Below are 15,327 nucleotides of genomic sequence, written 5' to 3' on the forward strand. Positions count from 1 at the left end.
GCTGTCATGGCTACCTAGTTATATTCTATAGTTGCAAGTCTAATTAGCACGCTCCATGTCCAAAACCGCCTCCACAAGCCCCATATCACCCGCGCTGTGGATCTTCTTGATCTACGTCCAAATTAGCAATTACTATGGGAACGTAAAGGAAGGTAAAATTATGTCTCACATGGAATCTCTCATCCGCCTCCTTCAACAACCTCTCAAAGTCCTTTCCCGAGCGCTGCTTCCCACCCAAAACGACCATCATCATGATATCGATCTGGCGCATGCGTCGCTCTTGATATTTAGATAACTCACCACCTGCTTCGGGGAGCACGATATCGTTGATCAAGAAAGGGGTTCCCGGTGCGGCTTTCTCTAGCGCGGGGACCATGGCGCGGAAGATGCGAATGCAATCTTGATCGCTCCAATTGTGCGTGATGTACCGCAGTAGATAAGCTTTTGCGTCAGTTATGGGCTGCACGTCGAAGAAGTCATGCTCGAGGAAAGTCACGCGGCCTGCTAGATCTGAAAGGTTCTGCCTCATTGCCTGCGAGAGCATGGAGAGGGAGTCCTGGACCGTGATATGGAGGGTTGGGAAGGTCTAGGGGTTCTCATTAGTATATGAGGAAAGCAGAAAATCAGATATGGGGAAGAAATTTCAGTGTAAAAGTCACCCACCCGTGCAAGTGCAACACTCATATGTCCATTTCCACCCCCAACATCCACTACCTTCCCCGAAACGTCTCCCCATGCATAACAATCCCTCAAATCCTCGAACTGTCTCTCCACTAGATCAAAATTAGCCTACGTTTGCTAATTAATGGCACGAAAAGAGAAAAGAATACGCACTTTTGCCAATGCCTGCCATGGCACTCGCAAAGCGATCGGCACGTGCACGGTCGTTCTGATAGAACTGGAAGAGCTCCATTCCATGGCGCGAGACAAACGGGTTGACGGAGCGATTGGTGGTTTGCGGTGTCTCTTTGATGCTTGACGCCGTTTCGGACGTAGCCTTGAAGAACTCATCAAGCCTGGATTGAACAGTGCCATAAGTGTCTGTTTGCCAACAAAAGACATACACAAATGCAGAAATTAACTTAAAAGCAAATGCGAAAGGCAAGACGCGAAAGGAAGAGGAGGGTTTACGTACTGATAATGTACAGCATCCCGAATATTACGATCGCGTCGGTGCAGCACACTCTTCGCCGTATGCCTGAATACATTGGGATCCACCTCCTCAAACACCCTCTCCGTTGCCAAAATCCTCAGAAACCGTCCCAATCGATCCTCATCCACACCGACCTTCTTGCTAATCTCTTCAACGCTTGCTGTTCCTTCTTCAGGAACAGCGTCAAAGAAGTTGAATTCGCACGCTACTTGCCACGCTGCTAGATCATACAGATTGCATATCTGGGTTCGAGCTTCGGCTTTTGGGCCATTGACTAGGCGCAAGAGATCTTGCGCTGAGTCATTCAATGCGTATTGCAGGGCCTTGAAGGGAGCGGTCTCCGGGATAGGCGTAGAGTTAACGTCAAAGGTCGGCTCGGGGGATCCGCTTGTTGAGAGTTCGTCTACGAGCTGGGATGTGAGCTCTTGGATCGACTTTGCTAGCTCTAGGAGAGTTGAATTATTTCTGGTTGCCATTTTTTGGTTTCGTGAAATTGTTTGACCGTGGGGTTTTTACTACAAGGCTGGGTGAGATGACGGTTCATTATTATGCAGGAGTAAATGAATTTAAACACCGAGTGTGGCTGTGATGAACCGAAAACTCTCTATCAACTCTGCTGACCATTTTGAAAATTACGAGGCCACTACAACGAGGCTGTGGTTATATACCTCGCCAAACCCTGCACAGCAAAATCTCGTCCAGATAGAGAGAAAACTTATGTTTAAAAATGGTGCCTATATCCGTGCCGGCAGCAAATCGGCCGTCTAGCTCATCGCGCTTGCGAATGCTAGACAGCAACGGAAAGGCGAAAACAGAATGCGACTGAACTCGAGAGGAATACATGTCGTACGAGAAAAGGAAGTTGTACAAGGGAAGTGAACGGATGTCTTATTAGTTACAAAAGTTTGCAAAGGGAGTTGGGTAACACAGAGCAGAGCTGCATGTAAGCATTGATTGTCTCAAACGTCAACGCGAAAGAGATACGGAGTATTGTAGTACACCAGTCAACTAATGCATTGTCAAAAAAGTAATTTACTAAAAACTCTATTTATGGTGCACTCGTTATTTTGAATAACATCAGAAAGGAGAGTGCCCTCATTGTTTACGCTGTTAGCGGCGAACACAACGTCATAGCAATATTCAATGGCATAGGACATTGATTTAGCCTTTCCGACATGTAGGCGTAGGCGAAGGATTTGTAACCGCGCGGCAGCAACTACACGATACGGCCGCTATGTTGCCCCGTAAAGTTGAACAATTACTTTTGACTAGGCTGTGTAGAGAGCCAGGCTTAGGTTGTGATCAGTTAGGGCGATGCATTGTGCACATGTCGTGGCTATACGAATGAATACAACATCCTCTAGACTACCTACCTACCCATTTCAAGTGTAGAAAATCCATCAAACATGCAGGCGACCAGTTTGACGTGCTTGCGCGCTCTGAACAATGCGACCATTAGGAAGGAGCGAAATTCGGATAAATGAATGACTGCACTAAACTCGAAGGGGGGTTCCCGAAACAGGGCTTCTTTTGAACACAATACTTTTACCGTTGAACCATATACTGCCAGACCTGCGATGATTGTTTCTGAAAACTGATTTCAAGTATACGAGAAATTCATTGAGTCTCGATATTGACAACCGAATGCGGCAGTCGATGTCAATACTCCTCGGTCGTACTTATGACCTGAAGATGGCCAATCATATCAAGTCGAATTTGATTCATTAAAATAGTAGAAAGTCTGTCTCAGGACAAGTACGTCTATTGTCAACTAAAAATCTTCAGTCTTGATTCAAATTTGAATTTGTAGACAATGTAAACCTCTAAATATGTCATTCACACAAGTACATGTGAGGAGTCGGACTTGGCGATTTCGTTATTCCACCACTCACGACCGTAGAAAGCAAGATAGACCCACATCAACACCAGGTCGGGTCATCTTCCAACGAAATATAACCTCAACATCAACCTCAACTTTCCTGCCATCTTCATTTCCCAGAACTAAACTACCATACACAATTAGTCACCATGGCTTCCCAACTCCAGCCCGAGGCATTGCTCACATCGTTGTCCAGAGCCGGACTACTTCCCTCGCCCGTGATCCCAGCGACTTTCAAGCCCGCCGTCGAAGTATCTGTCTCCTTTAACGAGAAGCCCGTAGTGGCAGGGAATCTTTTCCGCGTCAGCGAGGTCTCTCAAGCTCCCGAAGTTACATTCACTCCCGAGGTAGGTAATCACACGAGCATGCCTCTCGATCCAATTCCCTTGGCACCTCGAGAAGAGACGTTGATTGTGGTCAATCAGACTGGAGCGAGTGGAACCACGCGGTATACACTCATCTTGACGGACCCTGATGCACCTACACCTGATGACCCGAAGTTTGCTTATTGGCGTCATTGGGTCGTGAGCAACATTGAGCCGAAGAAATCGTCAACGACGGGGAAGACTCTCACCCAGTACTTGGCGCCAGGACCAAAGGACGAGTCGAAGCCGCATCGCTATCTTTACTTGGTTTATCGTGAGCCTGAGGGGTTGAAATTAGAGAAAGAGGATGTTGGGGGTGAGGAGTTCGTGCAGAGGAGGAGTTTCCAGGTCAAGGAATGGGTTGAGAAACATGGTCTTGAGCTTGTGGGTGTGAACTGGATGTTGGGTGCTGGGGATGGCTGGAAGGAGTAGGAGCATCGAGACGTAGGAAAGAATGATGCATTTAGTAGAACTACCCAGACATGAATTAGCTTTGGATAATATCATAAAATGAATACCTATCTAACACCCATCAGCGCACCAAGTTCACGGCTTCAAAGGAAGAAAATTGATTTTTGGAACAATGGTAGTGGCAATTCTCACATTCGCTTGTTGTGTACAAAGCCACTTGATACATTTCATTTGTAATCATCTGTACAAAGAGTGTGTATGTGTATTGATATTATCTTATGCCTAGTCTCTACCGACCCCCACAGAACACTTGACTTTCGGTGGTGTTCTTTTGATGGGAAATAATGAAATTAATTTTTCTTGTGCGACTTCACGTTTTCCTGGCGCCTCTTCTCAAAGTACGCACAGTTTTTCGAGATCGACTGGCGGAGCTCGTCATGCAACTGTAAGAAGCTTTCGAACTCTTCAGGATCGGGAATATATTTACGTCGCAGCAACCAACCCAGATGGTTGATCATGGCAGTGTACAGCGGGTCTCGATTCGAGGTGCGGAACTTGATGACATCCAAGATCTCTTCATAGGTCGGGAGGCGTGTCTTCAGGTAGTCGACGTGATAGATGAGAATATGAGTCGCATACCGGTCCATTCCCAGCAAACGAGCAGCTTGGAGCCTCTTCAGGTTCTGGGAGAATGTATCTGCTGACGGAATTTGGTCTACCTCCTCTGCAACCGTGCAGCTCTCCCTGAGCCAGTCACCAAGCACGAATCGAACCGCGTTTGCGTCTGGGATGGTGTTCTTGAATCTGAAGTTGGTAACATGCATCCCCTTCCGAAGGTGGGTGTTTAGAACCGCAGACGCAGCCATGGCGGCTCGCCTCGGCAACTCCATGATCTTCTCGTCTCCGATATAGATTCCAACACGAGGGCCATTCGCTAGGCCACGGCGCTCGGATGGACACATCAGTCGGAGATCATCCAGCTTCTGGAACACGACCTGCTTAGGATCATGAGTCTTGGTGGGCAACGGTGCTGATGGAGCCTTGGACGTATTCTTGTTATGCTTCGCCATGTTTGCAAGGTGGATGCAGAGTAGGTTTCGAGTTGTACTAGAGATGCAGAGTGAGTTTCGAGTTGTACTAGAGATGTAGAGTGAGGAGGAAGTTATGTCGTCGAGCTTGTTGGTATTGGGTGTGCGTACTGTCGTTGACCTTTATAGAGGAGATGAGGCAACTTTCACAGCTATTGTGTTGTGTACGATTGTACAATGTCGGCGAATTGAATGGAGATTGTTGGTGGTCGCGAGCCGCTAAATAGTGGAAGTGAAGTGAGACAATGAGGTTCGTGCGTATGAACAATGAAAAGCTATGATTTCAAGGTGAGAATCACTTGGCAACGCGACGTTCAACACCCTGGTAGTGAACACCTTGCTACTACTTGAATGAATAAGGAAAGGACACATTCCTCGCAATGACGTTTCTTGATCAATACAATGTGAATCGAGCCGGAGTCGTTGAAGGCGGTATGATGGGACTTCATGATACATTGACTCTGCGGCTGTTAGCATTGTCTGGGAGGGTATACCCCCCGGAACTTCCTGATCCGTTGATTTAATGATTATCATTCATCTATACACTCATTGTGTAGTTGAAGATTGTACGATCTCCAGAAGTAGATCGTTCAAGGATGAAGTGGAAAATCATAGCTGACTCTTTACAGTGAGAAACGCGCTTACCAGCTGCATCCGTTCTTTTTGTTTTGTTCCTATTGCCGGACTAAGATCTAAGAAGGGTGAAAGTACTTTTATTAGATTGCGACATATTTCTCAGTCTGGACCGCAATAAGCACTCAACACGCGGACGATTAGTAGAACGTAGTGATTCAGATTTTGTTAGTTGATCATAATACCAAAGTTACGTGAGCGTATAATTTGTAACGTCACATTCGGGGCGATTATTTTGCAGTCAAAGATTCGAATTCATAGTCAGTAAGAGGAGTGTGTGCCATGAGGGTATGCAAGTGTGGTTCTCCATCTGCACGGTTGCACCTCCATGCTGTAGGTTTGCTTATCGCAAGTGTACTGGAACTGATTCCTTCATCAAGCGCGCTCCATGGTGAAAGTTTCGCCAAAAAAATGGAGAGATCATCATTCTACCTCGTCGCAAGCTTCATAGTTATCGACATCCTAAGTATGGCGACGGCTTGAGCGACGGCTTGGGCGAAGCTTTCGGACTACCGCCTGCTGCATCATCGGATGAGAACGCAGACGTTGCTCGGCTTGGACAGGGCTAAACTGCTCACTCTTCATATGCCTAGCAATACCTCGGGCAGCGCAACCGAAAAATGCAAGTGCATCGTCGTCTTCCAATCCAAGCCTATCGGCAGTGGCCGACATCTGTTCCAGTGTCCAGATCTCATCGTCATTTGGTAAGACGTTGTTGAAGTGTGCCCAGTAGAAGTTGAAGACGTGTTGGGAATACCTCATCATGCCCATCATGCGGGAGATGCGACAGATTGCCACATCCTGTTCGAGTACGTCGCGACGGACAATCTTGAAGTACTTGCGCGTACAGATGTCACGTAGCCACTCGAAAATGTAGAGCAGTGCATTCTTGCTAAGCCCTGCCGGAAGTCGAAGAACAAGATGCAGGGAGTCCTCGATTTCCCGGGCCTTCGTTGACATGGCCCGAAACAGTAGCCAAGGAATATTGCAGGCCCAAGTGTCACCGATGAAAACTTGTATAGTATTCCCCGCCGTCAATTCTACGCGTTGTTGTAACGAGAGCGATTCAACATCGACCAAGTGAGGGTTGCGAGAGTGCTTTTCCGAAGCTTTGCGGGCCTTGCCCTGAATCGTTGTCGATCGGTACAGTTGTTGATTGTTAGCCCGTATCAGAGATGCCGCAGAGGCTGTGGACATCGATGTAGCACCTCCGTCAGGAATCGTCGTCTGGATGACGCGAGGTGGGGGTAACGGTTGCATACCCGTCGTTTTCTCGATCGCAAATAACGCGGCCCCAACGGTGGAGATATTGGACGAAGCCAGCAGGGAAGGCTTGGGAGGATTCGGCATTTTGGTATCGTAGTTGTGGCCGATCTTCACAGTGCTGGTTGCTGGATCGCCGACTCTAAGGCGCCTTTTCGTAACTGGCCTAACGATGGTTAGCTATTTTTTTTCCATTTCGGAACAGCGCTCAGCTTACTTCTGGCTCTTGCTCGTTACAGCCTGAGCCTGTGATGCCATGACTTATGATGCAAGTGGTGATCGCGAATCTGATTCGTATGCCGGGGGTGGAGGTCGGACTGATATGTTGCAGACTCGTAGTGCAGTCAGAAAAGGTTGTTTATTAGTAAAATCGGTGGTGTGTTGTAGGTGAGAACTGACGCAGACAAATCTGCTAGTGAAGTTTGATGACGGTGTAGTGCAGTGATTTTCACCTTTACGATGTGTAATGAACCGCCCATAATGAGTGATAGATGACCTTACGAACCCTTACTCCCTTCACCTGGAATATCACATGTCATAGTAAATGAGTACGATCTGTCGCATGATTCTACAAGCTCTTGCAATTGTCCCTGGTCAATAGACCAATGCGATGAGGCTACCTCTGGAAATACCATGGTACAGCTCTCTAGTATAGCAGTCGAGTAAATCGGCGTTATCTGTACACGCTAGCAGAGGTGGTTATACATGAAGTTGACAACCTCGAACAGGAATACAGTGCAAGAATGTTAACTTGATTAGCGACCATTAAAATTACAAAATATCTTATCTTACACTCCGAAGAAAATCGCTAATCAGAGAGGAAATTACCCTTCTTCGCGCAATGATTGTACGCAGTAATTCATAAATGTTGGAGCCCGATGCATGCCATTGCCCGTCACCACTGCGCTTCTAGCACTTAAATAGTGTCTTTGACGCAGAATCTTTGGTATCGCGCAGGTTCACTTTTGATAATTAACAATTCAGAAGTCGAGAAGATTCGGTACCGGTTCGTAGGTCAAGTATGCTTGCCATAATGGACCAAGATGATCGCAAATAAATTCAACAAGTTTCACTCTCCAGAGGGAAGTGAACCATCTTGCCGGCTCCTCGTCGGCAAACATCTTGTCGATTTCAAAAGCCATCAGAATTAGTAAAGCCATGGAGCATCCTTGCTGCAGTAAGTCTAAATATCGATGAGGAACAACGTCGATCCAATCGATGAAGTCCCCGGACGCACCACCCATTTCCTCGACCTTTCTCATTCCTGTTATTGTGGTAGAGAGTATCGCCTTGTTGATACTGCTCTCGTTGGATTGGTCAAGTAGGTACTGGAGCTTGATGGCTTTTATTGTAGGTGGAGTACTCGCTGGTTCAGGCTTTCTGATCTTACGTTTAATTTTTCGTGAGTGTTCAGGATTCGTGCGCTTCAGCTCTTGGTCATGCGCCTCCATCAGGGGCCGTGCCTTATATACGGACATCATGATAGCTAGGGCTTGCTCAACATGATCCTTGCATCTCAAGTTCTGTGCTACCTGAGCTAGCCCGCATGAATAGATTACAGAGAGTGTTACCATGCCATACGCTGCCCCTAGATTCGACGATGTGATGTTGGTCACTGAGGAGTTGAATAATTTGACCGATTCCTGATGTAGAGCGAGGCTTCGGTCAAGGTCGTAGGCATGTTGAGGGTCATGAGGATGCCGTAGATAGCTTCTGTGTAACGCCGAAAATGCTAATATAGCATTCAAGAGATAATCGTGTTTCAAAGCCTGCTGAGGAATATCGACATTCCAGAAGATGTTTTCTGCACCTTTTGAAAGTAAAGTCTGACGTGTCTGACATATGAAGTGAGAAAAAAGATCTCTTTGTCCACGGTCCATGATCATTGTCGGGAGCACATTGATAAATATCAAGGGGGCAGGCTCGACCTGTAGTTCCTTGCGATGGGAGACGACTCTTAGTGGGGTAGGTGCTACGCTATCATCTCTATTTAGTGATAAAATTATCAGGGAATCATGTGAGATTGCGAACCTCTGAGTATATCCCTGACCAATCGTTTTCAATTTAGTCCTGTCATCTTCGAAGTCGCACCTCACTGCACGGCGGCGACAGTGATAGCATTTGGGAGCTTGTTCATCACACTTTTTGGTTCTTAGTTATCGATGGCGTATCAATGTTTAGGGGGATGACTCACTTTTATTCTCGAACGTTTACATTGACTACATCCATTTCGTGACTTGAAATGGGTCCGTCGCGATCCGCTTTTCAGCCCATCCATAGCACTCCAGCCACTATCCTGCACCAGATGGGATTACAAAGTCGTAACTTGCACTGTACGAAGCAGATATGAATTCATTGATTGTGGATTGAATTGATAAACGATATAGACCGTTGACTATGGGGAAAAAACTGCGAGGGTTCAGGCTAGGTTATGTTATGTCATCTCAGTCGCCCATAAGTGACTATGCATTGGGTGGTGGTAATGCCGCCAAGTTTCTCCACGCACCGGCCCGCTGCACTGCCTCCTTATGCGGGTCAAGTAAACGCGTACAGAGTGGCTGAAGGTATCGCGGTTGTTTAAATTGAGGCGTCGATGTTTGGTTCACATTTGCAAACACGGAGCATCGTTATCTGTGCTGCTTCGAATCAGCCGCGGCTTTCTCTCATGTTTCAGCCACTGACGCTGATTGGACCATGATGTAGACGAACTTTTCTGAGTGCGGACTAATACGTGCATGCGTTCCACTTTATCGTACTCTAAACTGTTTCTGTCGATACTTGGGCCAATCCGTCATGTTGGCGAGTCAAAAGAGTTATTGTTCAGCCTTGGCAAAGCAATCCAGGTTGTCGAATAGTTCATGATATATGCTATATGACGTTGGTAAAGCTCGTTTACACGAGCCTTATTCCATGGCTTATATCGCTGCCTAACGGACCTTACTCAATTTCCGCCTTTAATTAGCGCTGTATCCTTCATTTGTGAGCAAAATAACGCTTAGCTTAACCTTAGCTATGAACATGTTACGAACCATCGCAAATGCACAGTCGAATAAGCTTAGGGACGAAAATGCGGATAAAATTCTCGATATGTCGGAGCGCAATCGTGAAGCTGTTTAAGCGTCCATGGTTCCGACGAGTTTGGGTACGTGCTAGTATGAGACCGGGTCATATATTCCTGCCGAGAAAGAGAAACACAGATACTTCAAGAAGTAGCTGCCACAGAAAGCCTGGTTATAAGATGCGGAGATGGCGAAATAAGCGGTCATGCTTTTTGCAAAGCACTTACTTCGATAGAATATCTTAGTCGGGATTGGGTCGACCATGAGATTGTCTCTCAAACATTCTCAGTCGCAAGTCTGATGGACTTCACAGCCATGATCTCTATGAACGGAGACCAGCCGTCTTTGAACTTTCATTCCCTCCTAAAGCTTATAGACATGTTCCATACTCATGAGGCCTCCGATCCGCGCGACAAAGTCTATGCACTCTTGAACTTGGCCGTCCACGATAATCCGGCCCAGCTGTTGCGGCCGGATTACGAACTCTCCTGGAAACAGGTTTTCCGCCAACTTATTGAAACATTCGTCAGTATTGATGAAGATACAAAACTACACACCTGGGACGATCAACGCATTGCTATGATTCAAACTGAAGGAGGGTTACTTGGTCATGTTACCGAAGCACGAGGCAACAAAGAGATACAATCAATCGGAGTAGAAATTTGGGATACTACGCCCGTCAGATACCGCGGCCGCCTTTCAAAATACTTCTCTCAGGGTATCAAGAACTTCAGGCTCTCACGTGGAGCTAAGGATATCTGCGCTGGTGATCTTTTATGTGTTCTCTAGGATACGGAAGTACCGATCGTCGTACGACTTTGTGATGGCCATCTTTAATTGATCGCTGCCAGTTTTCCAAATCCAGAATTTCTTTCGAGTGAAAATGAGGAGGAAAGGCATGAATGTAGCAAAAACTGGAGCAGAATTCTCGAAACAGTAAGTAGCGAGCGCAGACCTGTGTTCCTCGTCTGGGATTGGAATGATAGGCAACCCACACCCAAGCCTACAGATAGGGTCCGCACGCTTCTTTCCGACCCAACTCAAGACATGCCGAATTACGAACAGCGTACTAAGACCATTTCGCGACTCTTGGGCATCCAAGCTCACGTACAAAGGATCGAAGAATTTCACGAGCAATCTTCCACGGAGAGAACCGGACAACGAACCGAATGCTCGGATCTGGTTGATGGTACTCGAGTGCGCTTCCAGAATATATGGAGCCCTCCAACCTGATCAAGGCACTCCCACATCTCAGCTCAAGAACTCTAGGCCACTAATCATGACGGTAAAGGGCGTGTTAATATGTCTGATGAGAGTGTATCACTTCATAGGATCATAGAGTATGCCACTAATGTTCGAGCGTCTTCACAGACAGAGCAGATCGTTGGTCACCAGTTCGTGGACTGTAGTATATCGAAGGTTAATTATTTCATAGTGTTCACATTTGTAGCGTCATAATTTGAAGCTAGTTGATCCTCCTAGTGACCTTGCCCTTCCCTCCATTTACCTTTAGGGGCTCCTGGTCAGGAATAACCACGTTGCCCTTAGTTTCACTAGGCGTATCCCATTCGATAGTAATGTTGCCTCCCCCGATCTCAATTTTCGCGGAAAACTTTCCTAGCTTGGTAGTAAATCCCGCCTCTGCGGCATCAATACTTTCAACGACAACAGGTTTGATTTCCCAGGATTCACCAGCAGGTTCTGTCACCCGTAGTCCAACAATATGTTCCGTCAACACGGACGTAGGCCCACTACTCCATGAATGCGCGTGGGACATGTACGATGGGTTCGCGTAGCCCATGTTAAATCTATAAAACCAGCTGCCATCCACAAGGTGACCTTCGGAGACAGTTGATTGCGTTCCGTTCTCGTTGTTCAAGTACCACCCCCAGAGCGTTCGTGCCAAATCTATGGTACGGTCAGGTCGTCCCGCCCGCACATGCGCACTGAGTTCGACACTCGAGATGAACGGCGATACATTTTCTGGAAGCTCTGGGCATGACGGTCCTACTGGCGTCCACCTAGAAGCGAGATAATCCGAGATACGGGCCGCTTCGTTCGATCCGGAAGACACTACTCCAAAAGACAGGGCGAATGAATTCGCATCTTGCGGGTAAAGGCTACTATTCTTAGGATTCTCGGTGAAAGCACCCTTATTCTCATCCCAGAACTGCTCCATGATGGCATTTTTGAGCGTAGCTGCCCTCTCACGATAGGTTCTCGCCAGATTAGTGTTCGAGGTTGAGGGAAGCCAGGACGCCATATCGGCTGAAGTATTGAGAATATGAAATAACCTATCACATAATTCTACGCATAAGCGATTGACAATGTATAGGAGCCATATGAGTGTACTTACAACATGCTGGCCGAGGAACGTAGATCGCCATACGTAAGTCTTCCCCAGTCACGATACTGCTGAACCTTGACAACGCCAGTCGAATTATCGATTAGGGACAAGGCGTAGCCAAGTGCTGCTTGGTGTTTTGGCCATATCGATTCAACAAGATCGACATCTCCCGAGTAAAGAAAGTAATTGTAGGCACCGACCATAGCCCAGAGATGGTAAGCTACATATTGTATTTAGCATTCTTGCTGTTAAATCGCGACAGATCTACTACCCGGTTGACTTGCCATCACTGTCATACTTCACGTAAGGTGGCCCAGCCTTAGGCAATGCGCCATCGGATGATCGCTATTTGCAATTTCAGTATACTTTCTTTTTCAATATTCCATCCTTTCACTGGCTGCTTACCTGGTTATCATACACAGAGAGAAGTGCATATTTTGTGCTGTTAAGCTCTCCCAAGCTTACGAAAGCGCTGGGAACCGCGACCCCTAAGTCTCCTGCCCAGACCCATCGATCTCTCTTTGCACCATCCAGGAGCACGGTTGAACCCTTCGTTATGAACGCATCATTTCTCCACCCGGCCTCACCCGATTTGACAGAGTTGCGACCGTGGCTGCCAGACACGGAATTAGTTTGCACCGTATATGCGCCAGCGTACCATATCTTGTTCAGGAGCTCATCGTTAGAGTGGAAATAGCCCCCATATGCCCTGAGATTTGACCACGTCGGCTGAAAGCTGATTTCGACAGTAACATTAGAAATCACGAAGCTGCTATCTTGAAGAGCAGAATCCAGGTACACGGTCAAATAGCGGAAGCCGCCTCTCAGCTGCGCGGTTGGTAGGACATAGTGACCGCTGCCCTTCGTTGCATCCACAAGTAATGCACCATCACCAGGCTCCTTCTTACTGTCAGCTCGTGAGCTATCGCCAACGCGGCCTATGAAATCTCTGGCCTCTGTGAAGGCAAGGCCAAATTTCCTGGAGTTGCCTCCCTTCGATTCGTAGTCGAAAGCTATTACCCCACCGGCTTCGATTCCAAAATCGAAAACTGCTTCGGACCTTGACCGATTCAACAATGTCTTCTCATCAGTGCTGTAAGGCGAATCAGTGCCTTTGTCGGAAGAAATCAATATAGATTGGGGAGATAATGTCCTAGACTGTGGAGAATATATGTTTGCCTCCCATCGTCCTGGGAAAGAAGCTTCCGTCTGGGTTGAGCAGATGGTGTCCCTCCAGCAAGAGGCGGCGAAGGACGTGGATAGGAGCGCACTCCAGGTTATGGCGCTTCCAAACATCTTCCAAACGCGCCGATGATGTCGATAAAAGCCCAAAGAATAGGAGATCAAGTTAGTCTCTAAGTATGAGTAATCGCATGGAACAAAGGTCTGTACGTCTGCATGCGTTTGACCCAGCTGAAATCGTAATCCTTACGGGGATCGAAGTGTTCTAGTACTGTGCGGTCGTGAGCAGCAATTCAAGAAGTGACATGGCGACATCCAGAAAAAGACGCAAGGATAGAGAATACCATACGCGATTCTCTCTATGCAGCGTGCGAAGCCGGGGTCATACCGTTAATGTTGCCATGTCGGTTCAAGCTACCCCGGGTTTTCGTTTAGCGAAAAGATTTCCCCGCAGGATATCTACAGTCAGGTTAGGGCGAAAGGGTCGTACATCGCAATCGCATTCACAAAAGATCTGAGAGTGCGAAATTTCCTCACATAGGTAATCCTTCCGACTTGATGAGTGCGTTGTTTGCGCTGCATTGTAGATTTCCATAAGGTAAGGATACAATACTCGTTATAGCCAACGGAAGCCCAAATACGAGAAGTTCCAAGCGTTGGCCGTAGAACTACAAAGGTCTATGATGCCCTGTCTTCGCTGGATGTTGCCCCGAAATACCAATCGGGATCAGGTACCCGTTAGATTTACCCCGCGCCCGTACCTGAATAACATTTTATCTTCTTCATTGGTCCTGGTATCCCCACGGAAAGATGGCAAACTCGTTCGGGCGGATGGGTGGATCAATTGATGCACAACAAATATCATCGATTTGGAAATGGAATTGGAACCCTCTAAAGCATGAAACAAATCTCATTCGTGGACTGAAATGCGCCTGTTCGCGAAGAAGTTGTCCGAAGATATCTTGACCGTACAACGGTGGTGCATTTCCTGCGTAGAAGACCCCGATCGATCCAGATTTACTGCATGTTTTTCTCCAGATAAGAGGAATTGACAATCGCCTTGTGAACGACCGTCCACCGAGAGATAATCTAGAACATCTCGCGCATGCTTAAATTGCCATCGTCATTTCGAGGAAAATGCGTTTCTTCCAGATCATCATCGCTTGTGCTTTTATATCTTCCGCGCAAGCTGCACCCTCTTCAGGCGGAAGGCGAACTTGTGTGGTGCCAGCTAGTGGTACAAACCAAACAGACGATGCGCCCGCTATACTAAAAGCATTCAAGAAGTGTGGGAAGGGGGGAAGGGTGGTCTTTGAAGACAAGACGTATTATGTTAACTCTGCCCTGAATATTACATGGCTGGAAGATGTTGAAATAGATGTCTATGGTACACTGTTGGTATGTACCATTTTGTAGCGAAGGTCTACATTGGCAAAGGCTAATTTACTGCGATAGTGGAGTACTGACATCCAATATTGGTTGAATAACTCGTTACCCGTTGGTTACCAAAACCAATCTACAGCTCTAGTGTTAGGCGGAAACAAAGTCACTCTTGACGGGCATGGTCAAGGTATATTCAATGGCAATGGCGATTTCTGGTATCGTTGGATCAGCCAGCAAGAGAATTCGTCCAACTACCCCGGCCGGCCCCATGCAGTCACATTCAACGGACTGACAAATTCCATCGTGCGTGGCTTGACGTTCCTGCGCAGTCAGATGTGGTGCGTGGTCAAGTTCGATGTGCGAGCTAATATGGGTACTAATTTCATCAGGACTATGTCAATCATCTACTCCCATCATGTCGAATTGTCACATATATTAGTAAATAATACCGGGAATTTTGTCGATAGCTGTAACGTCCGTCCCTGCGTAACGAAAAACCCTCCGTGCCGAAAAGGATTCTACAAATAGTCAGGCTGCATCCTCCAACTTAGTGGAATTAGGGTA

The 15,327-nt window shown here is 47.1% G+C and overlaps 8 protein-coding genes across 8 annotated transcripts; 3 read left to right on the forward strand and 5 right to left on the reverse strand.

The window, feature by feature from the left end:
* Positions 1 to 8: 8 nt before the first annotated feature.
* Positions 9 to 1,669, reverse strand: BU24DRAFT_439112 (S-adenosyl-L-methionine-dependent methyltransferase). Its single transcript, XM_033530283.1, has 5 exons — positions 1,136 to 1,669; positions 835 to 1,016; positions 664 to 773; positions 170 to 586; positions 9 to 111 (listed from the first exon to the last, which is right to left on the reverse strand). The coding sequence occupies exons 1-5, from the start codon at positions 1,627 to 1,629 to the stop codon at positions 40 to 42; spliced, it is 1,275 nt and encodes a 424-aa protein (XP_033390766.1). The 5' UTR covers positions 1,630 to 1,669; the 3' UTR covers positions 9 to 39.
* Positions 1,670 to 3,104: 1,435 nt separating this feature from the next.
* BU24DRAFT_363755 (phosphatidylethanolamine-binding protein) lies at positions 3,105 to 3,928 on the forward strand. Its single transcript, XM_033524220.1, has 2 exons — positions 3,105 to 3,379; positions 3,458 to 3,928. Exons 1-2 carry the CDS (start codon positions 3,182 to 3,184, stop codon positions 3,827 to 3,829), a joined length of 570 nt encoding a protein of 189 aa, XP_033390767.1. The 5' UTR covers positions 3,105 to 3,181; the 3' UTR covers positions 3,830 to 3,928.
* A 200-nt stretch (positions 3,929 to 4,128) lies between these two features.
* Positions 4,129 to 4,878, reverse strand: BU24DRAFT_471647 (uncharacterized protein; the record flags this gene model as incomplete). The annotated part of the gene is made up of 1 exon (XM_033532703.1): positions 4,129 to 4,878. The coding sequence occupies one exon, from the start codon at positions 4,876 to 4,878 to the stop codon at positions 4,159 to 4,161; it is 720 nt and encodes a 239-aa protein (XP_033390768.1). The 3' UTR covers positions 4,129 to 4,158.
* A 1,016-nt stretch (positions 4,879 to 5,894) lies between these two features.
* On the reverse strand, positions 5,895 to 7,050 carry BU24DRAFT_471649 (uncharacterized protein; the record flags this gene model as incomplete). The annotated part of the gene is made up of 2 exons (XM_033532704.1): positions 5,895 to 6,958; positions 7,010 to 7,050. 2 exons carry the CDS (start codon positions 7,048 to 7,050, stop codon positions 5,992 to 5,994), a joined length of 1,008 nt encoding a protein of 335 aa, XP_033390769.1. The 3' UTR covers positions 5,895 to 5,991.
* Positions 7,051 to 7,772: 722 nt separating this feature from the next.
* Positions 7,773 to 9,202, reverse strand: BU24DRAFT_447203 (uncharacterized protein; the record flags this gene model as incomplete). The annotated part of the gene is made up of 3 exons (XM_033530808.1): positions 8,987 to 9,202; positions 8,824 to 8,933; positions 7,773 to 8,769 (listed from the first exon to the last, which is right to left on the reverse strand). The coding sequence occupies exons 1-3, from the start codon at positions 9,068 to 9,070 to the stop codon at positions 7,773 to 7,775; spliced, it is 1,191 nt and encodes a 396-aa protein (XP_033390770.1). The 5' UTR covers positions 9,071 to 9,202.
* Positions 9,203 to 10,166: 964 nt separating this feature from the next.
* On the forward strand, positions 10,167 to 10,729 carry BU24DRAFT_488641 (uncharacterized protein; the record flags this gene model as incomplete). The annotated part of the gene is made up of 1 exon (XM_033533566.1): positions 10,167 to 10,729. The coding sequence occupies one exon, from the start codon at positions 10,167 to 10,169 to the stop codon at positions 10,638 to 10,640; it is 474 nt and encodes a 157-aa protein (XP_033390771.1). The 3' UTR covers positions 10,641 to 10,729.
* A 587-nt stretch (positions 10,730 to 11,316) lies between these two features.
* BU24DRAFT_471652 (glycoside hydrolase family 78 protein) lies at positions 11,317 to 13,641 on the reverse strand (the record flags this gene model as incomplete). The annotated part of the gene is made up of 4 exons (XM_033532705.1): positions 12,604 to 13,641; positions 12,483 to 12,543; positions 12,208 to 12,418; positions 11,317 to 12,070 (listed from the first exon to the last, which is right to left on the reverse strand). The coding sequence occupies exons 1-4, from the start codon at positions 13,492 to 13,494 to the stop codon at positions 11,317 to 11,319; spliced, it is 1,917 nt and encodes a 638-aa protein (XP_033390772.1). The 5' UTR covers positions 13,495 to 13,641.
* Positions 13,642 to 14,517: 876 nt separating this feature from the next.
* BU24DRAFT_339333 (glycoside hydrolase family 28 protein) lies at positions 14,518 to 15,291 on the forward strand (the record flags this gene model as incomplete). The annotated part of the gene is made up of 2 exons (XM_033523174.1): positions 14,518 to 14,778; positions 14,836 to 15,291. The coding sequence occupies 2 exons, from the start codon at positions 14,518 to 14,520 to the stop codon at positions 15,289 to 15,291; spliced, it is 717 nt and encodes a 238-aa protein (XP_033390773.1).
* Between the last annotated feature and the right edge of the window lie 36 nt (positions 15,292 to 15,327).

This window comes from Aaosphaeria arxii, assembly GCF_010015735.1.
Source record: "Aaosphaeria arxii CBS 175.79 unplaced genomic scaffold BU24scaffold_1, whole genome shotgun sequence".
NCBI classification, from domain to species: domain Eukaryota; kingdom Fungi; phylum Ascomycota; class Dothideomycetes; order Pleosporales; genus Aaosphaeria; species Aaosphaeria arxii.